Genomic DNA, 27,070 nt, shown 5'->3' on the forward strand with positions numbered 1-27,070 from the left:
TTTTCTGTTTCAGTTTTTATACAAAAGATGTTGGGTCGTGGTCTGGCTTGGAGGGTTCAAAAAAATTCTCCTGGGAGTCGTAGAGTTGTTCCATACAACATCTCTGCTGATGAAACACCCACCTCGTCTCTCAAGGTACAGTGTAATCCCAACAGGTTTGTGGGAAGAACCTTCGCTCAGCGTTCCGTTGCGTGGGCCATAATTGCAGCTTTGAGAGTCTTGTGTCATCTTTCCACTTTGCCGTTCGCTATGGGATGGTACGGCGTGGTATGAGCTCGTTTAGAGCCTAGTAAAATGGATAGAACGCTGAAAAGAGAACTTTCAAATTGTCGGCCTTGGTCGGTAATCATCTTGAGTGGTGTTCCGTATCTGCAAATCCAGTTGTCGTAAAAGGTTTTTGCGACGGTGTCCGCTGCCATGTCGGCCATTGGGTATGCTTCTTCCCAGCAGGAGTAATTATCTATGCATGTCAGACAGTACTTATAGCTGTTTGTCGGTGGTAGTGGTCCGACAATGTCTATATTGATATCTTGGAAACGGGCGTCTGGGACTTGCAGTTGTTTCAATGGTGTGTATGTATGTTTATTAACTTTTGCTTTTTAATAGCTGATACAAGTTTTGGTCCAGTCTCGGATGTCCTTATTCATGGATGGCCAAACGAACCTTGTGGACATCAGATTGGTGGTTCCTTTTATCCCTGGATGGGAGAGGTTGTGAAATCTTTCGAAAAGAGATCGTCTAAAACTTCTTGTGATAAAGGGTCTAATTTTCGAGTTACTATCATCACAGTAAACGGTCGCATCAGTGCCAGATACATTGCATTGCTTTAAGTTCAATGCGGTTCCTTGAGGATCTCTCAACATTGCTTGCAGTTCAGTATTGTCTGTCTGGTGTCTGCTTAGGGCTTCGTAATCGACAAGTTGAGATGCGTCGATTGAGCCGATGCGGGAGAGAGCGTCAGCTACGACGTTTCTTTTACCACTGATGTGTTCTATATCCGTTAAGAACTGTGAGATGAAATCCAGATGACGAAATTACTTCGGGGATGAGTTGTCAGACTTCTGCCGGAAGACATATGTAAGTGGTTTATGATCGGTGAAAATCTTGAAGTGCCTTCCTTCCAGCTTATATCTGAAATACTTTAAAGCTGAATAAATAGCAAGTAGTTCTCGATCATATGTGCTGTAATTTCTCTGTTTTCGAGAATTTCTTCGAAAAAAAACCGAGTGGTTTCCATAAGTTGTCTTCAAATTGTTCGATTACTGCTCCCATTGCGAAATCGGAAGCGCCTACTGTGAGTGAAATTGATGCTGATGAGCTAGGGTGCACCAGAATTGCAGCATTTGCTATGTCCTTCTTGCATTGTTCGAAGGCTGTTTGAGTTTCCTCCGTCCAGTTTATGGGAGTCTTATTGTTCTTCTTGCCGTTCTTATGTAACTCGTGTAGGACTCGTTGGTTGTGAGCTGCTTTTGGTATGCATTTTCCGTAGAAATTGATCATACCAAGGAAACGCCACAAGTCTGAAACAGTTTTAGGCAGAGGGTACTCAACAATGGTTGCTACCTTCTCCTGAAGCGGTGTGGAACTTTGCTGAGAGACTTGATAACCTAGAAACTTGACCTGTTCCTCAACAAAAACACATTTTTCCGGGTTGATGGTCAACTCGAATTTTTGTAGACGTTAAAATATCGTCTTAAGGTGGTTTATGTGTTGCGCCTCGTCCTCGGATGCTATCAGGATATCATCGATGTATGGGAAATAAAAGTCCAGATTTTCCAGTACTTCATGAATGAATCTCGGGAAAGATCGCGCTGCGTTTCTCAATCCGAATTGCATGCGGGTGAATTAGAATAACCCAAATGGGGTAATAATAGCAGTTTTCAGGATTGAGTCCTCATCGACGAGGATTTAATGATTTGCACGTACGAGGTGCAGTGTTGTGAAGATGGTCTTCCCTTCTAAAAAAATGCGAGAAGTCGTGCAAGTTTGGAACCTTGTACTTGTCCTCGATTGTTGCCGAGTTCAGGCGGCGGTAATCTCCTACAAGTCTCCATTCGCCTGTTGCTTTCTTTGGGACCATGTGCAGCGGACTAGCCCAAGGGCTTTTAGAGGGTAGGCAGATACCCATCTCGAGTAGGTACTGGAACTCCTGTTTAGCCAACTTAAGCTTCTTCGGGGGCAACCATCTCGCTTTTGAACAGACATGCGGTCCGTTTGTGTGGATGACGTGTGAGGTATTATGTTTTAAATCGCTGGGAGTAAAGATGAATTTGGTGAGGTTGGAGAATTGCCTTAGGATTTCACCATATTTGCAGGATGCCGAAATGATACAAACCGAATACGTGTTAGCAAGTTTCACCTGTCCATACCTGACCACTTGCGTGGTACCGTCTATGATTCTACTGCGTCCCATATCGACCAGCACGTTGAAATGATGCAGGAAGTCTGCGCCTATGATGGCAATATCCGTCTTTGCTATGATGAAATTCTACGTGAATTTCCGTCGCAGGCCTAGGCTGACAGCTAAATGCTTGTTGCCGTATGCAGGTATCTGTGTATTATTTGCTGCGAGTAAATTGAACCGGGTATCAACACGCTGTCCCTATTCGAGCGGGGAACTATTGATACCTCGGCACCAGAGTCAATGAGGAATCTGATCCCCGTTAAATCGTCCTTAATGGCTAGCCTATAAGTACTTATCTTGTTACTAGTGGGGGCTGGAGAGCTGGACGCGTGGCGATCTGGCTGTCCCACGTTGGCGACGTGGGAGCTAGTTTTGCTCATTGAAATTGCAAGGCAGTAAGCACCTGGTGGCCTTCTCCTTGAATCGTCGATGATACCAGCATGTTCCAGAGTCCTGCTGTCTCCGGCCTAATGATCTTGACTTTTTCCGGCCTGTTGTTCCTGAGCTTCTCCGGCTTTGCGATCTTCCCTGTGGTATCAGAAGTGGGATTTTTTTTAATTTCCTTCACCTCCAAAGTAAGCCGACGCAAGCTTTCAGATAAGGTTGGCTGCTAAAGTTAGGGGTTTCAGGCTGTTGCTGGATCTGGTACACACCAGGCTGTAGGATCTCAGCGATTTGATCTGCCCTCGTTGCCAACTGCTCCAGTGAGTCATTGCTGCCAGCTAGAATTGATTGGATCTGATTCGGGAGCTGCTGCAGCCACATTGATTTGGGTAGCCGTTTCGACACCAATGTACCGCCCAATCCTGCCATTTCATTTAACAGGTGTGACGGCTTTTTGCCCCCCAGTGTCGTGTGTGAGACTAGTTTCTTATATTTCTGTTCTTCGGACTCGGAAAACAATGCGATGAGCCTGTCTTTTATTGCCGGGAACATGTCCCCAGCTGGGGGATTACGTAATAAGTCTCCTATCTACTCAATGACCTCATTGTTAAGGATACTGACCACATGGTGAAACTTAGTCGAGTTTGCCGTGACTCTAGTCAGTTGGAACTGTGATTCCAGTTGGCAAAACCAAAGTTCTGGGTTTCTGCTCCAAAATGGAGGAAGCTTTACTGCTACTCTGTCTACCATTGCGGCATTGTTGCTACTCTCAGTCGGACCTGGGTTTGCCATGATTCACGTGTTGGGTTTTTGGCGTCGCTGGGGCCGTTCTATGTTTTCCTTGTTGTCGAGGTTCCCGGTACTGGGGTTTCGTAGGGTGCTGATTACATCGAGGTCACCAATTGTCGGGTTTATAGGGGTTTGCATTTACCGATGGGATTTGGAGTAACACGGCGTGCTGTTGGTGCTAACGGGATAATCTATATTTCCGTTACGAGGTGAGCACGCTGAAGGGACCAGTATTCTAACTCCGCAAAGATACTAATCCTGGATACAAAATACGCGCTGATACTACTCGACTATCTTTATTTACACAAAACTATTGCTACGTTTATTACCACAGTTTGTATGTACTATACTGAGGGTGATAATCGTGGTACTTTATCTCGAGAGAGCTAAGAGAAAGATAATAATAAGAGAGATTTTAAGGGTCGTTTTTAGCTTATATAGCTAACGAACCCTTTCGCTATTTCCGCCCCTACTACTCGTCAACTGTCACTCCTGTGAGTGTCATTTGTCGGTGCAGGTTCTCGGAGTGAACTGCTCTCGAGTGTATAATGCACCACAAATCTGTGACGGAGCCAGCAGCGCGGTGCATTGTCACCCGTCTAATAATGACAGTGACAGTGCACTGCGAACCAGAGCAACATCTCGGTTCCGTAGAGAATTTAAACAACAGCGGGAAAACATTTTCCGTAACGGTTTCCGGAAATATATTCCGAAATGTTCGACCAAAAGCTCTATAAAACCGTTGATCACATCAACAACCTCCTCTTTTCTCTTTTGGGCTTTGTCTCCTCCACCTGTACTCCAATTGGTAACAATCATACTCTGTACACAGTAGATATAAGTTTATTCTAAGTTTAGTAATAAAACATTTAACATTCCTGTTTTACGAATTCTGTGTGGAAATCCCATTTCTGACACCCAACGGAAAACGCCTAGTGATTCCATACATATGACAGGACAGATTTGTCCTGTCGTTACTGCGTGACACTGTGCCGCGCTGCTGGCTCCGCCACAAATCTCTTAAAACTCGTTTTATGGCGCCCACATAAGGGCAGCCGCTGCAAAGGCCAAGGGAGCAATAACCTTTCTATAGCCCCTGCTCAATAGAAGAAGCCACATGTCCACAATCATCAGTGATGATTCATTACGATCCTTACATATTATACATACATAGTACATATAGTAGCCCACATATTGTCTAGTTAGTTCGAATCAAACATTATTACGTCATTGTCTGATTCGTCATCACTAAAGTCAATAATTATAGGGTGAATTTCGTTTCTATCAAATATTCGTTCCTTATCATACCATCTAATGCTTTCTTCCTCGGTATGGCGTATTGAATTTTTTCACACATTTGGAGTTACCGTATCCAAAGCTTCATGTCACATATTCAAACAGTCTTACAGTTTTACCATCCATACCAATATGCCCATTGTAATAATTCTTTGCAATTCCCCAAACTAATTCAATAGGGTTGAATATGCAATGATAGGGAGATAAACGTAAAATTTTGCGACCATACCGTTTTGCAAGGTCATCTATTACATACTTTGTTGGTGGCTTATTTCTAAACAAAATATTAATATAAAAATAAAATAAAATAAAATAACATATTAATAAAAAAAAAAGAAAATATAACGAAAAAGTTTACTTACTAACAATATACAGATGTTCGGCTTTAAACATTTTTTGAGTAAACGGAATTTCATTATTTGTTAACAAATTTTGAATTTCATACTTCTTCCATGAGTTATTGGGAACTTTATCCAATAACATATTGTGATATGGAACATTATCCATAACAATGATAGATGGTTGTTCCAAGTTGTATAACAATTGGTATTCAAACCATTTCAAAAAATTGTCATGGTTCGTTTCTCCATGGTAATCAATTAGTTTTATTCTTGAACAATATGTTACCTCAGCATCATTAATAAAACCATGCTCATTTCCAGTATGCAATATAAAGAATCTAAAAGTAACTTAGGTACATTAATTAAACTATATTTTTCAGTTATCTGCAGTAACCTTTTCCCGTCTACTTTAATGGTTTTAACACTTTTTACATTTTCATCTTACCATGAGCAACTCAATGTTCTATTTTCCAATATCCAAATCTCATCGAGAAACACAAACTGATAGATAGTTTCATCTTTTATTTGCTTATACTGCCTCAAAAACTGCACTCTTTTTAGAGAAATGTTTGGTAATTCCATAAGTCTACGTCGTGGATTATCCTTCAACCATTTAAAGCCAAGTACTCTAAGCCGTTTTCTTAAAGATGTGACACTTCCATAGAACAATTCTTTCTTTTTCAGTTGACACCACAAAATATACACAGTTACTTGTTCTAAAATCTCTCAAATATAAGTTTTTGTTTAGATTACATTATAAATGAAAAGACATTTATTATTTACTTTTTTCATACGTTAAGTTTAATAACTTAATGAACAACACTTGTGTCCAATGTTTTTGTATTAGTCACACATTTTGAATAGCAGCGACTTTTCTTTAATGAATCCAAGATACCATTCCCCTTTTCTATTTGGGAGATTCAGCTAATGGTCTTTAAGCTTATTCCCAAAGCAGTTGCCACACGCTACAAAAGTGATAAAAAGGTGACATACTCCTGTATTAATTATATTACAATTGTTAAATTCTATCTATAATTACCTTTCGCACAGCATTTGACGGTAACAAAGGTCCGTTATTATCTCGTTCCTGTTCGAAATAGAGGATCAAAAAAGCCACCATTTCTTTACATCTAAAGTCTACTAAATCGTATTCTGTACAGGTTATTATTTTCACAAAGGTTTTAAAATCTATTTCAGTTGTTTTAGCAAGTGTTCGTCACAAGAACCTCCATAAGACTCCCCAAAAATCATGCCGTTAACAGGGACCATCCTCGATAATCTATTGTTGCGGACCCGAGTATTCCCTTTTCTTCTTGACGCCTCTCCTCACCACATGTTCTTCAGGGTTCCACGAATTCCACTTTCCCACGGTCACACGGCCGAACCGGACCAGAAATTTCCGAGCGCGGAGCGTGCAAACTTTTGATAATTACCCGGTTTATTTGACGTGTGTGAATTTCTTTCTCAGGAATTCATCAAAATAGTCCCACGACTGATACCTCCGTTGGGTAGAGCTTGTCTAGAGGAACATTTTTCGTGGTCACACGGCCGAATCGGACCAGAAATTTCCGAGCGCGGAGCGTGCAAACTTTTAATATTTACCCGGTTTATTTGACCTATGTCTACTACTATCTATGGAATTCATCAAAATAGTCCCACGACTGATCCCACCGATGGATAGAGCTTGTCTAGAGGAACATTTTGAGTGGTCACACGGCCGAATCGGACCAGATATTTCCGAGCGCGGAGCGTGCAAACTTTTAATATTTACCCGGTTTATTTGACGTGTGTGAATTTCTTTCTCAGGAATTCATCAAAATAGTCCCACGACTGATCCCACCGTTGGATAGAGCTTGTCTAGAGGAACATTTTGAGTGGTCACACGGCCGAATCGGACCAGATATTTCCGAGCGCGGAGCGTGCAAACTTTTAATATTTACCCGGTTTATTTGACGTGTGTGAATTTTTTTCTCAGGAATTCAACAAAATAGTCCCAGGACTGATCCCACCGTTGGATAGAGCTTGTCTAGAGGAACATTTTGAGTGGTCACACGGCCGAATTGGACCAGAAATTTCCGAGCGCAGAGCGTGCAAACTTTTGATAATTACCCGGATTATTTGACGTGTGTGAATTTTTTTCTCAGGAATTCAACAAAATAGTCCCACGACTGATCCCACCGTTGGATAGAGCTTGTCTAGAGGAACATTTTGAGTGGTCACTCGGCCAAATCAGACCAGAAATTTCCGAGCGCGGAGCGTGCAAACTTTTAATATTTACCCGGTTTATTTGACGTGTATGAATTTTTTTCAAAGGAATTCATGAAAATAGTCCCACGACTGATTCCTCTGTTGGATAGAGCTTGTCTAGAGGAACATTTTTCGCGGTCACACGGCCGAATCGGACCAGAAATTTCCGAGCGCGGAGCGTGCAAACTATTGATAATTACCCGGATTATTTGACGTGTGTGAATTTCTTTCTCAGGAATTCATCAAAATAGTCCCACGACTGATCCCACCGTTGGATAGAGCTTGTCTAGAGGAACATTTTTCGTGGTCACACGGCCGAATCGGACCAGCAATTTCCGAGCGCGGAGCGTGCAAACTTTTAATATTTACCCGGTTTATTTGACGTATGTCTATTTCTTTCTCAGGAATTCATCAAAATAGTCCCACGACTGATCCCACCGTTGGATAGAGCTTGTCTAGAGGAACATTTTTCGTGGTCACACGGCCGAATCGGACCAGCAATTTCCGAGCGCGGAGCGTGCAAACTTTTAATATTTACCCGGTTTATTTGACGTGTGTGAATTTCTTTCTCAGGAATTCATCAAAATAGTCCCACCACTGATCCCACCGTTGGGTAGAGCTTGTCTAGAGGAACATTTTGAGTGGTCACACGGCCGAATCGGACCAGATATTTCCGAGCGCGGAGCGTGCAAACTTTTAATATTTACCCGGTATATTTGACGTATGTCTATTTCTTTCTCAGGAATTCATCAAAATAGTCCCACGACTGATCCCACCGTTGGATAGAGCTTGTCTAGAGGAACATTTTGAGTGGTCACACGGCCGAATCGGACCAGATATTTCCGAGCGCGGAGCGTGCAAACTTTTAATATTTACCCGGTTTATTTGACGTATGTCTATTTCTTTCTCAGGAATTCATCAAAATAGTCCCACGACTGATCCCACCGTTGGATAGAGCTTGTCTAGAGGAACATTTTGAGTGGTCACACGGCCGAATCGTACCAGAAATTTCCGAGCGCGGAGCGTGCAAACTTTTAATATTTACCCGGTTTATTTGGCGTGTGTGAATTTCTTTCTCAGGAATTCATCAAAATAGTCCCACGACTGATCCCACCGTTGGATAGAGCTTGTCTAGAGGAACATTTTTCGTGGTCACACGGCCGAATCGGACCAGCAATTTCCGAGCGCGGAGCGTGCAAACTTTTAATATTTACCCGGTTTATTTGACGTATGTCTATTTCTTTCTCAGGAATTCATCAAAATAGTCCCACGACTGATCCCACCGTTGGATAGAGCTTGTCTAGAGGAACATTTTTCGTGGTCACACGGCCGAATCGGACCAGCAATTTCCGAGCGCGGAGCGTGCAAACTTTTAATATTTACCCGGTTTATTTGACGTGTGTGAATTTCTTTCTCAGGAATTCATCAAAATAGTCCCACCACTGATCCCACCGTTGGGTAGAGCTTGTCTAGAGGAACATTTTGAGTGGTCACACGGCCGAATCGGACCAGATATTTCCGAGCGCGGAGCGTGCAAACTTTTAATATTTACCCGGTATATTTGACGTATGTCTATTTCTTTCTCAGGAATTCATCAAAATAGTCCCACGACTGATCCCACCGTTGGATAGAGCTTGTCTAGAGGAACATTTTGAGTGGTCACACGGCCGAATCGGACCAGATATTTCCGAGCGCGGAGCGTGCAAACTTTTAATATTTACCCGGTTTATTTGACGTATGTCTATTTCTTTCTCAGGAATTCATCAAAATAGTCCCACGACTGATCCCACCGTTGGATAGAGCTTGTCTAGAGGAACATTTTGAGTGGTCACACGGCCGAATCGTACCAGAAATTTCCGAGCGCGGAGCGTGCAAACTTTTAATATTTACCCGGTTTATTTGGCGTGTGTGAATTTCTTTCTCAGGAATTCATCATAATAGTCCCACGACTGATCCCACCGTTGGATAGAGCTTGTCTAGAGAAACATTTTGAGTTGTCACACGGCCGAATCGGACCAGATATTTCCGAGCGCGGAGCGTGCAAACTTTTAATATTTACCCGGTATATTTGACGTATGTCTATTTCTTTCTCAGGAATTCATCAAAATAGTCCCACGACTGATCCCACTGTTGGATAGAGCTTGTCTAGAGGAACATTTTGAGTTGTCACACGGCCGAATCGGACCAGAAATTTCCGAGCGCGGAGCGTGCAAACTTTTGATAATTACCCGGTTTATTTGACGTGTGTGAATTTTTTTCTCAGGAATTCAACAAAATAGTCCCACGACTGATCCCACTGTTGGATAGAGCTTGTCTAGAGGAACATTTTGAGTTGTCACACGGCCGAATCGGACCAGAAATTTCCGAGCGCGGAGCGTGCAAACTTTTGATAATTACCCGGTTTATTTGACGTGTGTGAATTTTTTTCTCAGGAATTCAACAAAATAGTCCCACGACTGATACCACCGTTGGATAGAGCTTGTCTAGAGGAACATTTTGAGTTGTCACACGGCCGAATCGGACCAGAAATTTCCGAGCGCGGTGCGTGCAAACTTTTGATAATTACCCGGTTTATTTGACGTGTGTGAATTTTTTTCTCAGGAATTCAACAAAATAGTCCCAAGACTGATACCACCGTTGGATAGAGCTTGTCTAGAGGAACATTTTGAGTGGTCACTCGGCCGAATCGGACCAGATATTTCCGAGCGCGGAGCGTGCAAACTATTGATAATTACCCGGTTTATTTGACGTATGTCTATTTCTTTCTCAGGAATTCATCAAAATAGTCCCACGACTGATCCCACCGTTGGATAGAGCTTGTCTAGAGGAACATTTTGAGTGGTCACACGTCCGAATCGGACCAGAAATTTCCGAGCGCGGACCGTGCAAACTTTTAATATTTACTCGGTTTATTTGACCTATGTCTACTACTATCTATGGAATTCATCAAAATAGTACCACGACTGATCCCTCCGTTGGATAGAGCTTGTCTAGAGGAAAATTTTTCGTGGTCACACGGCCGAATCGGACCAGAAATTTCCGAGCGCCGAGCGTGCAAACTTTTAATATTTACCCGGTTTATTTGACGTATGTCTATTTCTTTCTCAGGAATTCATCAAAATAGTCCCACGACTGATCCCACCGTTGGATAGACCTACTCTAGAGGAACATTTTGAGTGGTCACTCGGCCGAATCGGACCAGAAATTTCCGAGCGCCGAGCGTGCAAACTTTTAATATTTACCCGGTTTATTTGACGTATGTCTATTTCTTTCTCAGGAATTCATCAAAATAGTCCCACGACTGATCCCACTGTTGGATAGAGCTTGTCTAGAGGAACATTTTGAGTTGTCACACGGCCGAATCGGACCAGAAATTTCCGAGCGCCGAGCGTGCAAACTTTTAATATTTACCCGGTTTATTTGACGTATGTCTATTTCTTTCTCAGGAATTCATCAAAATAGTCCCACGACTGATCCCACCGTTGGATAGACCTAGTCTAGAGGAACATTTTGAGTGGTCACTCGGCCGAATCGGACCAGAAATTTCCGAGCGCGGACCGTGCAAACTTTTAATGTTTACCCGGTTTATTTGACCTATGTCTACTACTACCTATGGAATTCATCAAAATAGTACCACGACTGATCCCTCCGTTGGATAGAGCTTGTCTAGAGGAACATTTTGAGTGGTCACACGGCCGAATCGGACCAGAAATTTCCGAGCGCGGAGCGTGCAAACTTTTAATATTTACCCGGTTTATTTGACCTATGTCTACTACTACCTATGGAATTCATCAAAATAGTACCACGACTGATCCCTCCGTTGGATAGAGCTTGTCTAGAGGAATATTTTGAGTGGTCACACGGCCGAATCGGACCAGAAATTTCCGAGCGCGGAGCGTGCAAACTTTTAATATTTACCCGGTTTATTTGACGTATGTCTATTTCCTACTCAGGAATTCATCAAAATAGTCCCACGACTGATCCCACCGTTGGATAGAGCTTGTCTAGAGGAACATTTTTCGTGGTCACACGGCCGAATCGGACCAGAAATTTCCGAGCGCGGAGCGTGCAAACTATTTATAATTAACCGGTTTATTTGACGTATGTCTATTTCTTTCTCAGGAATTCATCAAAATAGTCCCACGACTGATCCCACCGTTGGATAGAGCTTGTCTAGAGGAACATTTTGAGTGGTCACACGGCCGAATCGGACCAGATATTTCCGAGCGCGGAGCGCGCAAACTTTTAATATTTACCCGGTTTATTTGACGTGTGTGAATTTCTTTCTCAGGAATTCATCAAAATAGTCCCACGACTGATCCCACTGTTGGATAGAGCTTGTCTAGAGGAACATTTTGAGTGTCACACTGCCGAATCGTACCAGAAATTTCCGAGCGCGGAGCGTGCAAACTTTTAATATTTACCCGGTTTATTTGGCGTGTGTGAATTTCTTTCTCAGGAATTCATCATAATAGTCCCACGACTGATCCCACCGTTGGATAGAGCTTGTCTAGAGGAACATTTTTCGTGGTCACACGGCCGAATCGGACCAGATATTTCCGAGCGCGGAGCGTGCAAACTTTTAATATTTACCCGGTATATTTGACGTATGTCTATTTCTTTCTCAGGAATTCATCAAAATAGTCCCACGACTGATCCCACCGTTGGGTAGAGCTTGTCTAGAGGAACATTTTGAGTTGTCACACGGCCGAATCGGACCAGAAATTTCCGAGCGCGGTGCGTGCAAACTTTTGATAATTACCCGGTTTATTTGACGTGTGTGAATTTTTTTCTCAGGAATTCAACAAAATAGTCCCACGACTGATCCCACCGTTGGATAGAGCTTGTCTAGAGGAACATTTTGAGTGGTCACTCGGCCGAATCGGACCAGATATTTCCGAGCGCGGAGCGTGCAAACTATTGATAATTACCCGGTTTATTTGACGTATGTCTATTTCTTTCTCAGGAATTCATCAAAATAGTCCCACGACTGATCCCACCGTTGGATAGAGCTTGTCTAGAGGAACATTTTGAGTGGTCACACGGCCGAATCGGACCAGAAATTTCCGAGCGCGGACCGTGCAAACTTTTAATATTTACCCGGTTTATTTGACGTATGTCTATTTCTTTCTGAGGAATTCATCAAAATAGTCCCACGACTGATCCCACCGTTGGATAGAGCTTGTCTAGAGGAACATTTTGAGTGGTCACACGGCCGAATCGGACCAGAAATTTCCGAGCGCGGACCGTGCAAACTTTTAATATTTACCCGGTTTATTTGACGTATGTCTATTTCTTTCTCAGGAATTCATCAAAATAGTCCCACGACTGATCCCACCGTTGGATAGAGCTTGTCTAGAGGAACATTTTTCGTGGTCACACGGCCGAATCGGACCAGAAATTTCCGAGCGCGGAGCGTGCAAACTATTTATAATTAACCGGTTTATTTGACGTATGTCTATTTCTTTCTCAGGAATTCATCAAAATAGTCCCACGACTGATCCCACCGTTGGATAGAGCTTGTCTAGAGGAACATTTTGAGTGGTCACACGGCCGAATCGGACCAGAAATTTCCGAGCGCGGAGCGTGCAAACTTTTAATATTTACCCGGTTTATTTGACGTATGTCTATTTCCTACTCAGGAATTCATCAAAATAGTCCCACGACTGATCCCACCGTTGGATAGAGCTTGTCTAGAGAAACATTTTGAGTTGTCACACGGCCGAATCGGACCAGATATTTCCGAGCGCGGAGCGTGCAAACTTTTAATATTTACCCGGTATATTTGACGTATGTCTATTTCTTTCTCAGGAATTCATCAAAATAGTCCCACGACTGATCCCACCGTTGGATAGAGCTTGTCTAGAGGAACATTTTTCGTGGTCACACGGCCGAATCGGACCAGAAATTTCCGAGCGCGGAGCGTGCAAACTATTTATAATTAACCGGTTTATTTGACGTATGTCTATTTCTTTCTCAGGAATTCATCATAATAGTGCCACGACTGATCCCACCGTTGGATAGAGCTTGTCTAGAGAAACATTTTGAATGGTCACACGGCCGAATCGGACCAGAAGTTTCCGAGCGCGGAGCGTGCAAACTATTTATAATTAACCGGTTTATTTGACGTATGTCTATTTCTTTCTCAGGAATTCATCATAATAGTGCCACGACTGATCCCACCGTTGGATAGAGCTTGTCTAGAGAAACATTTTGAGTTGTCACACGGCCGAATCGGACCAGATATTTCCGAGCGCGGAGCGTGCAAACTTTTAATATTTACCCGGTATATTTGACGTATGTCTATTTCTTTCTCAGGAATTCATCAAAATAGTCCCACGACTGATCCCACCGTTGGATAGAGCTTGTCTAGAGGAACATTTTTCGTGGTCACACGGCCGAATTGGACCAGAAATTTCCGAGCGCGGAGCGTGCAAACTTTTAATATTTACCCGGTTTATTTGACGTGTGTGAATTTCTTTCTCAGGAATTCATCAAAATAGTCCCACGACTGATCCCACTGTTGGATAGAGCTTGTCTAGAGGAACATTTTGAGTTGTCACACGGCCGAATCGGACCAGAAATTTCCGAGCGCGGAGCGTGCAAACTTTTGATAATTACCCGGTTTATTTGACGTGTGTGAATTTTTTTCTCAGGAATTCAACAAAATAGTCCCACGACTGATACCACCGTTGGATAGAGCTTGTCTAGAGGAACATTTTGAGTTGTCACACGGCCGAATCGGACCAGAAATTTCCGAGCGCGGTGCGTGCAAACTTTTGATAATTACCCGGTTTATTTGACGTGTGTGAATTTTTTTCTCAGGAATTCAACAAAATAGTCCCAAGACTGATACCACCGTTGGATAGAGCTTGTCTAGAGGAACATTTTGAGTGGTCACTCGGCCGAATCGGACCAGATATTTCCGAGCGCGGAGCGTGCAAACTATTGATAATTACCCGGTTTATTTGACGTATGTCTATTTCTTTCTCAGGAATTCATCAAAATAGTCCCACGACTGATCCCACCGTTGGATAGAGCTTGTCTAGAGGAACATTTTGAGTGGTCACACGTCCGAATCGGACCAGAAATTTCCGAGCGCGGACCGTGCAAACTTTTAATATTTACTCGGTTTATTTGACCTATGTCTACTACTATCTATGGAATTCATCAAAATAGTACCACGACTGATCCCTCCGTTGGATAGAGCTTGTCTAGAGGAAAATTTTTCGTGGTCACACGGCCGAATCGGACCAGATATTTCCGAGCGCGGAGCGTGCAAACTTTTGATAATTACCCGGTTTACTTGACGTGTGTGAATTTTTTTCTCAGGAATTCAACACAATAGTCCCACGACTGATACCACCGTTGGATAGAGCTTGTCTAGAGGAACATTTTTCGTGGTCACACGGCCGAATCGGACCAGAAATTTCCGAGCGCGGACCGTGCAAACTTTTAATGTTTACCCGGTTTATTTGACCTATGTCTACTACTACCTATGGAATTCATCAAAATAGTACCACGACTGATCCCTCCGTTGGATAGAGCTTGTCTAGAGGAACATTTTGAGTGGTCACACGGCCGAATCGGACCAGAAATTTCCGAGCGCGGAGCGTGCAAACTTTTAATATTTACCCGGTTTATTTGACCTATGTCTACTACTACCTATGGAATTCATCAAAATAGTACCACGACTGATCCCTCCGTTGGATAGAGCTTGTCTAGAGGAATATTTTGAGTGGTCACACGGCCGAATCGGACCAGATATTTCCGAGCGCGGAGCGTGCAAACTTTTAATATTTACCCGGTATATTTGACGTATGTCTATTTCTTTCTCAGGAATTCATCAAAATAGTCCCACGACTGATCCCACCGTTGGGTAGAGCTTGTCTAGAGGAACATTTTGAGTTGTCACACGGCCGAATCGGACCAGAAATTTCCGAGCGCGGTGCGTGCAAACTTTTGATAATTACCCGGTTTATTTGACGTGTGTGAATTTTTTTCTCAGGAATTCAACAAAATAGTCCCACGACTGATCCCACCGTTGGATAGAGCTTGTCTAGAGGAACATTTTGAGTGGTCACTCGGCCGAATCGGACCAGATATTTCCGAGCGCGGAGCGTGCAAACTATTGATAATTACCCGGTTTATTTGACGTATGTCTATTTCTTTCTCAGGAATTCATCAAAATAGTCCCACGACTGATCCCACCGTTGGATAGAGCTTGTCTAGAGGAACATTTTGAGTGGTCACACGGCCGAATCGGACCAGAAATTTCCGAGCGCGGACCGTGCAAACTTTTAATATTTACCCGGTTTATTTGACGTATGTCTATTTCTTTCTGAGGAATTCATCAAAATAGTCCCACGACTGATCCCACCGTTGGATAGAGCTTGTCTAGAGGAACATTTTGAGTGGTCACACGGCCGAATCGGACCAGAAATTTCCGAGCGCGGACCGTGCAAACTTTTAATATTTACCCGGTTTATTTGACGTATGTCTATTTCTTTCTCAGGAATTCATCAAAATAGTCCCACGACTGATCCCACCGTTGGATAGAGCTTGTCTAGAGGAACATTTTTCGTGGTCACACGGCCGAATCGGACCAGAAATTTCCGAGCGCGGAGCGTGCAAACTATTTATAATTAACCGGTTTATTTGACGTATGTCTATTTCTTTCTCAGGAATTCATCAAAATAGTCCCACGACTGATCCCACCGTTGGATAGAGCTTGTCTAGAGGAACATTTTGAGTGGTCACACGGCCGAATCGGACCAGAAATTTCCGAGCGCGGAGCGTGCAAACTTTTAATATTTACCCGGTTTATTTGACGTATGTCTATTTCCTACTCAGGAATTCATCAAAATAGTCCCACGACTGATCCCACCGTTGGATAGAGCTTGTCTAGAGGAACATTTTTCGTGGTCACACGGCCGAATCGGACCAGAAATTTCCGAGCGCGGAGCGTGAAAACTATTTATAATTAACCGGTTTATTTGACGTATGTCTATTTCTTTCTCAGGAATTCATCAAAATAGTCCCACGACTGATCCCACCGTTGGATAGAGCTTGTCTAGAGGAACATTTTGAGTGGTCACACGGCCGAATCGGACCAGATATTTCCGAGCGCGGAGCGCGCAAACTTTTAATATTTACCCGGTTTATTTGACGTGTGTGAATTTCTTTCTCAGGAATTCATCAAAATAGTCCCACGACTGATCCCACTGTTGGATAGAGCTTGTCTAGAGGAACATTTTGAGTGTCACACTGCCGAATCGTACCAGAAATTTCCGAGCGCGGAGCGTGCAAACTTTTAATATTTACCCGGTTTATTTGGCGTGTGTGAATTTCTTTCTCAGGAATTCATCATAATAGTCCCACGACTGATCCCACCGTTGGATAGAGCTTGTCTAGAGGAACATTTTTCGTGGTCACACGGCCGAATCGGACCAGATATTTCCGAGCGCGGAGCGTGCAAACTTTTAATATTTACCCGGTATATTTGACGTATGTCTATTTCTTTCTCAGGAATTCATCAAAATAGTCCCACGACTGATCCCACCGTTGGGTAGAGCTTGTCTAGAGGAACATTTTGAGTTGTCACACGGCCGAATCGGACCAGAAATTTCCGAGCGCGGTGCGTGCAAACTTTTGATAATTACCCGGTTTATTTGACGTGTGTGAATTTTTTTCTCAGGAATTCAACAAAATAGTCCCACGACTGATCCCACCGTTGGATAGAGCTTGTCTAGAGGAACATTTTGAGTGGTCACTCGGCCGAATCGGACCAGATATTTCCGAGCGCGGAGCGTGCAAACTATTGATAATTACCCGGTTTATTTGACGTATGTCTATTTCTTTCTCAGGAATTCATCAAAATAGTCCCACGACTGATCCCACCGTTGGATAGAGCTTGTCTAGAGGAACATTTTGAGTGGTCACACGGCCGAATCGGACCAGAAATTTCCGAGCGCGGACCGTGCAAACTTTTAATATTTACCCGGTTTATTTGACGTATGTCTATTTCTTTCTGAGGAATTCATCAAAATAGTCCCACGACTGATCCCACCGTTGGATAGAGCTTGTCTAGAGGAACATTTTTCGTGGTCACACGGCCGAATCGGACCAGAAATTTCCGAGCGCGGAGCGTGCAAACTATTTATAATTAACCGGTTTATTTGACGTATGTCTATTTCTTTCTCAGGAATTCATCAAAATAGTCCCACGACTGATCCCACCGTTGGATAGAGCTTGTCTAGAGGAACATTTTTCGTGGTCACACGGCCGAATCGGACCAGAAATTTCCGAGCGCGGAGCGTGCAAACTATTTATAATTAACCGGTTTATTTGACGTATGTCTATTTCTTTCTCAGGAATTCATCATAATAGTGCCACGACTGATCCCACCGTTGGATAGAGCTTGTCTAGAGAAACATTTTGAGTTGTCACACGGCCGAATCGGACCAGATATTTCCGAGCGCGGAGCGTGCAAACTTTTAATATTTACCCGGTATATTTGACGTATGTCTATTTCTTTCTCAGGAATTCATCAAAATAGTCCCACGACTGATCCCACCGTTGGATAGAGCTTGTCTAGAGGAACATTTTTCGTGGTCACACGGCCGAATTGGACCAGAAATTTCCGAGCGCGGAGCGTGCAAACTTTTAATATTTACCCGGTTTATTTGACGTGTGTGAATTTCTTTCTCAGGAATTCATCAAAATAGTCCCACGACTGATCCCACTGTTGGATAGAGCTTGTCTAGAGGAACATTTTGAGTTGTCACACGGCCGAATCGGACCAGAAATTTCCGAGCGCGGAGCGTGCAAACTTTTGATAATTACCCGGTTTATTTGACGTGTGTGAATTTTTTTCTCAGGAATTCAACAAAATAGTCCCACGACTGATACCACCGTTGGATAGAGCTTGTCTAGAGGAACATTTTGAGTTGTCACACGGCCGAATCGGACCAGAAATTTCCGAGCGCGGTGCGTGCAAACTTTTGATAATTACCCGGTTTATTTGACGTGTGTGAATTTTTTTCTCAGGAATTCAACAAAATAGTCCCAAGACTGATACCACCGTTGGATAGAGCTTGTCTAGAGGAACATTTTGAGTGGTCACTCGGCCGAATCGGACCAGATATTTCCGAGCGCGGAGCGTGCAAACTATTGATAATTACCCGGTTTATTTGACGTATGTCTATTTCTTTCTCAGGAATTCATCAAAATAGTCCCACGACTGATCCCACCGTTGGATAGAGCTTGTCTAGAGGAACATTTTGAGTGGTCACACGTCCGAATCGGACCAGAAATTTCCGAGCGCGGACCGTGCAAACTTTTAATATTTACTCGGTTTATTTGACCTATGTCTACTACTATCTATGGAATTCATCAAAATAGTACCACGACTGATCCCTCCGTTGGATAGAGCTTGTCTAGAGGAAAATTTTTCGTGGTCACACGGCCGAATCGGACCAGATATTTCCGAGCGCGGAGCGTGCAAACTTTTGATAATTACCCGGTTTACTTGACGTGTGTGAATTTTTTTCTCAGGAATTCAACACAATAGTCCCACGACTGATACCACCGTTGGATAGAGCTTGTCTAGAGGAACATTTTTCGTGGTCACACGGCCGAATCGGACCAGAAATTTCCGAGCGCGGACCGTGCAAACTTTTAATGTTTACCCGGTTTATTTGACCTATGTCTACTACTACCTATGGAATTCATCAAAATAGTACCACGACTGATCCCTCCGTTGGATAGAGCTTGTCTAGAGGAACATTTTGAGTGGTCACACGGCCGAATCGGACCAGAAATTTCCGAGCGCGGAGCGTGCAAACTTTTAATATTTACCCGGTTTATTTGACCTATGTCTACTACTACCTATGGAATTCATCAAAATAGTACCACGACTGATCCCTCCGTTGGATAGAGCTTGTCTAGAGGAATATTTTGAGTGGTCACACGGCCGAATCGGACCTGAAATTTCCGAGCGCGGAGCGTGCAAACTTTTAATATTTACCCGGTTTATTTGACGTATGTCTATTTCCTACTCAGGAATTCATCAAAATAGTCCCACGACTGATCCCACCGTTGGATAGAGCTTGTCTAGAGGAACATTTTTCGTGGTCACACGGCAGAATCGGACCAGAAATTTCCGAGCGCGGAGCGTGCAAACTATTTATAATTAACCGGTTTATTTGACGTATGTCTATTTCTTTCTCAGGAATTCATCAAAATAGTCCCACGACTGATCCCACCGTTGGATAGAGCTTGTCTAGAGGAACATTTTGAGTGGTCACACGGCCGAATCGGACCAGATATTTCCGAGCGCGGAGCGTGCAAACTTTTAATATTTACCCGGTATATTTGACGTATGTCTATTTCTTTCTCAGGAATTCATCAAAATAGTCCCACGACTGATCCCACTGTTGGATAGAGCTTGTCTAGAGGAACATTTTGAGTTGTCACACGGCCGAATCGGACCAGAAATTTCCGAGCGCGGAGCGCGCAAACTTTTAATATTTACCCGGTTTATTTGACGTGTGTGAATTTCTTTCTCAGGAATTCATCAAAATAGTCCCACGACTGATCCCACTGTTGGATAGAGCTTGTCTAGAGGAACATTTTGAGTTGTCACACGGCCGAATCGGACCAGAAATTTCCGAGCGCGGAGCGTGCAAACTTTTGATAATTACCCGGTTTATTTGACGTGTGTGAATTTTTTTCTCAGGAATTCAACAAAATAGTCCCACGACTGATACCACCGTTGGATAGAGCTTGTCTAGAGGAACATTTTGAGTTGTCACACGGCCGAATCGGACCAGAAATTTCCGAGCGCGGTGCGTGCAAACTTTTGATAATTACCCGGTTTATTTGACGTGTGTGAATTTTTTTCTCAGGAATTCAACAAAATAGTCCCAAGACTGATACCACCGTTGGATAGAGCTTGTCTAGAGGAACATTTTGAGTGGTCACTCGGCCGAATCGGACCAGATATTTCCGAGCGCGGAGCGTGCAAACTATTGATAATTACCCGGTTTATTTGACGTATGTCTATTTCTTTCTCAGGAATTCATCAAAATAGTCCCACGACTGATCCCACCGTTGGATAGAGCTTGTCTAGAGGAACATTTTGAGTGGTCACACGGCCGAATCGGACCAGAAATTTCCGAGCGCGGACCGTGCAAACTTTTAATATTTACCCGGTTTATTTGACGTATGTCTATTTCCTTCTCAGGAATTCATCAAAATAGTCCCACGACTGATCCCACCGTTGGATAGAGCTTGTCTAGAGGAACATTTTGAGTGGTCACACGTCCGAATCGGACCAGAAATTTCCGAGCGCGGACCGTGCAAACTTTTAATATTTACTCGGTTTATTTGACCTATGTCTACTACTATCTATGGAATTCATCAAAATAGTACCACGACTGATCCCTCCGTTGGATAGAGCTTGTCTAGAGGAAAATTTTTCGTGGTCACACGGCCGAATCGGACCAGAAATTTCCGAGCGCCGAGCGTGCAAACTTTTAATATTTACCCGGTTTATTTGACGTATGTCTATTTCTTTCTCAGGAATTCATCAAAATAGTCCCACGACTGATCCCACCGTTGGATAGACCTAGTCTAGAGGAACATTTTGAGTGGTCACTCGGCCGAATCGGACCAGAAATTTCCGAGCGCCGAGCGTGCAAACTTTTAATATTTACCCGGTTTATTTGACGTATGTCTATTTCTTTCTCAGGAATTCATCAAAATAGTCCCACGACTGATCCCACTGTTGGATAGAGCTTGTCTAGAGGAACATTTTGAGTTGTCACACGGCCGAATCGGACCAGAAATTTCCGAGCGCGGAGCGCGCAAACTTTTAATATTTACCCGGTTTATTTGACGTATGTCTATTTCTTTCTCAGGAATTCATCAAAATAGTCCCACGACTGATCCCACTGTTGGATAGAGCTTGTCTAGAGGAACATTTTTCGTGGTCACACGGCCGAATCGGACCAGAAATTTCCGAGCGCCGAGCGTGCAAACTTTTAATATTTACCCGGTTTATTTGACGTATGTCTATTTCTTTCTCAGGAATTCATCAAAATAGTCCCACGACTGATCCCACCGTTGGATAGACCTAGTCTAGAGGAACATTTTGAGTGGTCACTCGGCCGAATCGGACCAGAAATTTCCGAGCGCGGACCGTGCAAACTTTTAATGTTTACCCGGTTTATTTGACCTATGTCTACTACTACCTATGGAATTCATCAAAATAGTACCACGACTGATCCCTCCGTTGGATAGAGCTTGTCTAGAGGAACATTTTGAGTGGTCACACGGCCGAATCGGACCAGAAATTTCCGAGCGCGGAGCGTGCAAACTTTTAATATTTACCCGGTTTATTTGACCTATGTCTACTACTACCTATGGAATTCATCAAAATAGTACCACGACTGATCCCTCCGTTGGATAGAGCTTGTCTAGAGGAATATTTTGAGTGGTCACACGGCCGAATCGGACCAGAAATTTCCGAGCGCGGAGCGTGCAAACTATTTATAATTAACCGGTTTATTTGACGTATGTCTATTTCTTTCTCAGGAATTCATCAAAATAGTCCCACGACTGATCCCACCGTTGGATAGAGCTTGTCTAGAGGAACATTTTGAGTGGTCACACGGCCGAATTGGACCAGATATTTCCGAGCGCGGAGCGTGCAAACTTTTAATATTTACCCGGTTTATTTGACGTATGTCTATTTCTTTCTCAGGAATTCATCAAAATAGTCCCACGACTGATCCCACTGTTGGATAGAGCTTGTCTAGAGGAACATTTTGAGTTGTCACACGGCCGAATCGGACCAGAAATTTCCGAGCGCGGAGCGCGCAAACTTTTAATATTTACCCGGTTTATTTGACGTGTGTGAATTTCTTTCTCAGGAATTCATCAAAATAGTCCCACGACTGATCCCACTGTTGGATAGAGCTTGTCTAGAGGAACATTTTGAGTGTCACACGGCCGAATCGTACCAGAAATTTCCGAGCGCGGAGCGTGCAAACTTTTAATATTTACCCGGTTTATTTGGCGTGTGTGAATTTCTTTCTCAGGAATTCATCATAATAGTCCCACGACTGATCCCACCGTTGGATAGAGCTTGTCTAGAGGAACATTTTTCGTGGTCACACGGCCGAATCGGACCAGATATTTCCGAGCGCGGAGCGTGCAAACTTTTAATATTTACCCGGTATATTTGACGTATGTCTATTTCTTTCTCAGGAATTCATCAAAATAGTCCCACGACTGATCCCACCGTTGGGTAGAGCTTGTCTAGAGGAACATTTTGAGTTGTCACACGGCCGAATCGGACCAGAAATTTCCGAGCGCGGTGCGTGCAAACTTTTGATAATTACCCGGTTTATTTGACGTGTGTGAATTTTTTTCTCAGGAATTCAACAAAATAGTCCCACGACTGATCCCACCGTTGGATAGAGCTTGTCTAGAGGAACATTTTGAGTGGTCACTCGGCCGAATCGGACCAGATATTTCCGAGCGCGGAGCGTGCAAACTATTGATAATTACCCGGTTTATTTGACGTATGTCTATTTCTTTCTCAGGAATTCATCAAAATAGTCCCACGACTGATCCCACCGTTGGATAGAGCTTGTCTAGAGGAACATTTTGAGTGGTCACACGGCCGAATCGGACCAGAAATTTCCGAGCGCGGACCGTGCAAACTTTTAATATTTACCCGGTTTATTTGACGTATGTCTATTTCTTTCTGAGGAATTCATCAAAATAGTCCCACGACTGATCCCACCGTTGGATAGAGCTTGTCTAGAGGAACATTTTGAGTGGTCACACGGCCGAATCGGACCAGAAATTTCCGAGCGCGGACGGTGCAAACTTTTAATATTTACCCGGTTTATTTGACGTATGTCTATTTCTTTCTCAGGAATTCATCAAAATAGTCCCACGACTGATCCCACCGTTGGATAGAGCTTGTCTAGAGGAACATTTTTCGTGGTCACACGGCCGAATCGGACCAGAAATTTCCGAGCGCGGAGCGTGCAAACTATTTATAATTAACCGGTTTATTTGACGTATGTCTATTTCTTTCTCAGGAATTCATCAAAATAGTCCCACGACTGATCCCACCGTTGGATAGAGCTTGTCTAGAGGAACATTTTGAGTGGTCACACGGCCGAATCGGACCAGAAATTTCCGAGCGCGGACCGTGCAAACTTTTAATATTTACCCGGTTTATTTGACCTATGTCTACTACTATCTATGGAGTTCATCAAAATAGTACCACGTCTGATACCACCGTTGGATAGAGCTTGTCTAGAGGAAGATTTTGAGTGGTCACTCGGCCGAATCGGACCAGAAATTTCCGAGCGCGGACCGTGCAAACTTTTAATATTTACCCGGTATATTTGACGTATGTCTATTTCTTTCTCAGGAATTCATCAAAATAGTCCCACGACTGATACCACCGTTGGATAGAGCTTGTCTAGAGGAACATTTTGAGTGGTCACTCGGCCGAATCGGACCAGAAATTTCCGAGCGCCGACCGTGCAAACATTTAATGTTTACCCGGTTTATTTGACCTATGTCTACTACTATCTATGGAGTTCATCAAAATAGTACCACGTCTGATACCACCGTTGGATAGAGCTTGTCTAGAGGAAGATTTTGAGTGGTCACTCGGCCGAATCGGACCAGAAATTTCCGAGCGCGGACCGTGCAAACTTTTAATATTTACCCGGTATATTTGACGTATGTCTATTTCTTTCTCAGGAATTCATCAAAATAGTCCCACGACTGATACCACCGTTGGATAGAGCTTGTCTAGAGGAACATTTTGAGTTGTCACACGGCCGAATCGGACCAGAAATTTCCGAGCGCGGAGCGCGCAAACTTTTAATATTTACCCGGTTTATTTGACGTGTGTGAATTTCTTTCTCAGGAATTCATCAAAATAGTCCCTCGACTGATCCCACTGTTGGATAGAGCTTGTCTAGAGGAACATTTTGAGTGTCACACGGCCGAATCGTACCAGAAATTTCCGAGCGCGGAGCGTGCAAACTTTTAATATTTACCCGGTTTATTTGGCGTGTGTGAATTTCTTTCTCAGGAATTCATCATAATAGTCCCACGACTGATCCCACCGTTGGATAGAGCTTGTCTAGAGGAACATTTTTCGTGGTCACACGGCCGAATCGGACCAGATATTTCCGAGCGCGGAGCGTGCAAACTTTTAATATTTACCCGGTATATTTGACGTATGTCTATTTCTTTCTCAGGAATTCATCAAAATAGTCCCACGACTGATCCCACCGTTGGGTAGAGCTTGTCTAGAGGAACATTTTGAGTTGTCACACGGCCGAATCGGACCAGAAATTTCCGAGCGCGGTGCGTGCAAACTTTTGATAATTACCCGGTTTATTTGACGTGTGTGAATTTTTTTCTCAGGAATTCAACAAAATAGTCCCACGACTGATCCCACCGTTGGATAGAGCTTGTCTAGAGGAACATTTTGAGTGGTCACTCGGCCGAATCGGACCAGATATTTCCGAGCGCGGAGCGTGCAAACTATTGATAATTACCCGGTTTATTTGACGTATGTCTATTTCTTTCTCAGGAATTCATCAAAATAGTCCCACGACTGATCCCACCGTTGGATAGAGCTTGTCTAGAGGAACATTTTGAGTGGTCACACGGCCGAATCGGACCAGAAATTTCCGAGCGCGGACCGTGCAAACTTTTAATATTTACCCGGTTTATTTGACGTATGTCTATTTCTTTCTGAGGAATTCATCAAAATAGTCCCACGACTGATCCCACCGTTGGATAGAGCTTGTCTAGAGGAACATTTTGAGTGGTCACACGGCCGAATCGGACCAGAAATTTCCGAGCGCGGACGGTGCAAACTTTTAATATTTACCCGGTTTATTTGACGTATGTCTATTTCTTTCTCAGGAATTCATCAAAATAGTCCCACGACTGATCCCACCGTTGGATAGAGCTTGTCTAGAGGAACATTTTTCGTGGTCACACGGCCGAATCGGACCAGAAATTTCCGAGCGCGGAGCGTGCAAACTATTTATAATTAACCGGTTTATTTGACGTATGTCTATTTCTTTCTCAGGAATTCATCAAAATAGTCCCACGACTGATCCCACCGTTGGATAGAGCTTGTCTAGAGGAACATTTTGAGTGGTCACACGGCCGAATCGGACCAGAAATTTCCGAGCGCGGACCGTGCAAACTTTTAATATTTACCCGGTTTATTTGACCTATGTCTACTACTATCTATGGAGTTCATCAAAATAGTACCACGTCTGATACCACCGTTGGATAGAGCTTGTCTAGAGGAAGATTTTGAGTGGTCACTCGGCCGAATCGGACCAGAAATTTCCGAGCGCGGACCGTGCAAACTTTTAATATTTACCCGGTATATTTGACGTATGTCTATTTCTTTCTCAGGAATTCATCAAAATAGTCCCACGACTGATACCACCGTTGGATAGAGCTTGTCTAGAGGAACATTTTGAGTGGTCACTCGGCCGAATCGGACCAGAAATTTCCGAGCGCCGACCGTGCAAACATTTAATGTTTACCCGGTTTATTTGACCTATGTCTACTACTATCTATGGAGTTCATCAAAATAGTACCACGTCTGATACCACCGTTGGATAGAGCTTGTCTAGAGGAAGATTTTGAGTGGTCACTCGGCCGAATCGGACCAGAAATTTCCGAGCGCGGACCGTGCAAACTTTTAATATTTACCCGGTATATTTGACGTATGTCTATTTCTTTCTCAGGAATTCATCAAAATAGTCCCACGACTGATACCACCGTTGGATAGAGCTTGTCTAGAGGAACATTTTGAGTGGTCACACGGCCGAATCGGACCAGAAATTTCCGAGCGCCGACCGTGCAAACATTTAATGTTTACCCGGTTTATTTGACCTATGTCTACTACTACCTATGGAATTCATCAAAATAGTACCACGACTGATCCCTCCGTTGGATAGAGCTTGTCTAGAGGAAGATTTTGAGTGGTCACTCGGCCGAATCGGACCACAAATTTCCGAGCGCGGACCGTGCAAACTTTTAATATTTACCCGGTATATTTGACGTATGTCTATTTCTTTCTCAGGAATTCATCAAAATAGTCCCACGACTGATACCACCGTTGGATAGAGCTTGTCTAGAGGAACATTTTGAGTGGTCACACGGCCGAATCGGACCAGAAATTTCCGGGCGCGGAGCGTGCAAACTTTTGATAATTACCCGGTTTATTTGACCTATGTCTACTACTACCTATGGAATTCATCAAAATAGTACCACGACTGATCCCTCCGTTGGATAGAGCTTGTCTAGAGGAACATTTTGAGTGGTCACACGGCCGAATCGGACCAGAAATTTCCGAGCGCGGACCGTGCAAACTTTTAATATTTACCCGGTTTATTTGACGTATGTCTATTTCCTTCTCAGGAATTCATCAAAATAGTCCCACGACTGATGCCATCGTTGGATAGAGCTTGTCTAGAGGAACATTTTGAGTGGTCACTCGGCCGAATCGGACCAGAAATTTCCGAGCGCCGAC

General features: G+C 43.5%; 1 protein-coding gene across 1 annotated transcript; it reads right to left on the bottom strand.

Moving 5' to 3' along the window:
- Positions 1 to 224: 224 nt before the first annotated feature.
- LOC136419381 (uncharacterized) lies at positions 225 to 3,580 on the bottom strand. The gene is made up of 7 exons (XM_066405665.1): positions 3,437 to 3,580; positions 2,973 to 3,376; positions 2,539 to 2,821; positions 1,927 to 2,488; positions 1,224 to 1,607; positions 779 to 991; positions 225 to 460 (listed from the first exon to the last, which is right to left on the bottom strand). The coding sequence occupies exons 1-7, from the start codon at positions 3,578 to 3,580 to the stop codon at positions 225 to 227; spliced, it is 2,226 nt and encodes a 741-aa protein (XP_066261762.1).
- Between the last annotated feature and the right edge of the window lie 23,490 nt (positions 3,581 to 27,070).

Source organism: Euwallacea similis, chromosome 2 (assembly GCF_039881205.1).
Source record: "Euwallacea similis isolate ESF13 chromosome 2, ESF131.1, whole genome shotgun sequence".
Taxonomy (NCBI): Eukaryota; Metazoa; Arthropoda; class Insecta; order Coleoptera; family Curculionidae; genus Euwallacea; species Euwallacea similis.

Excerpts from the sequence above, each read along its gene's own strand:
- LOC136419381 (XM_066405665.1), bottom strand. The coding sequence starts at position 3,580 with ATGGCAAACCCAGGTCCGACTGAGAGTAGCAACAATGCCGCAATGGTA. Across the intron at positions 2,822-2,972 it reads TGCGTCGGCTTACTTTGGAG|GAGAAGGCCACCAGGTGCTT; the intron begins GTGAAGGAAATT and ends CGACGATTCAAG. Across the intron at positions 992-1,223 it reads CAACTTATGGAAACCACTCG|AACACATCAGTGGTAAAAGA; the intron begins GTTTTTTTTCGA and ends TAACGGATATAG.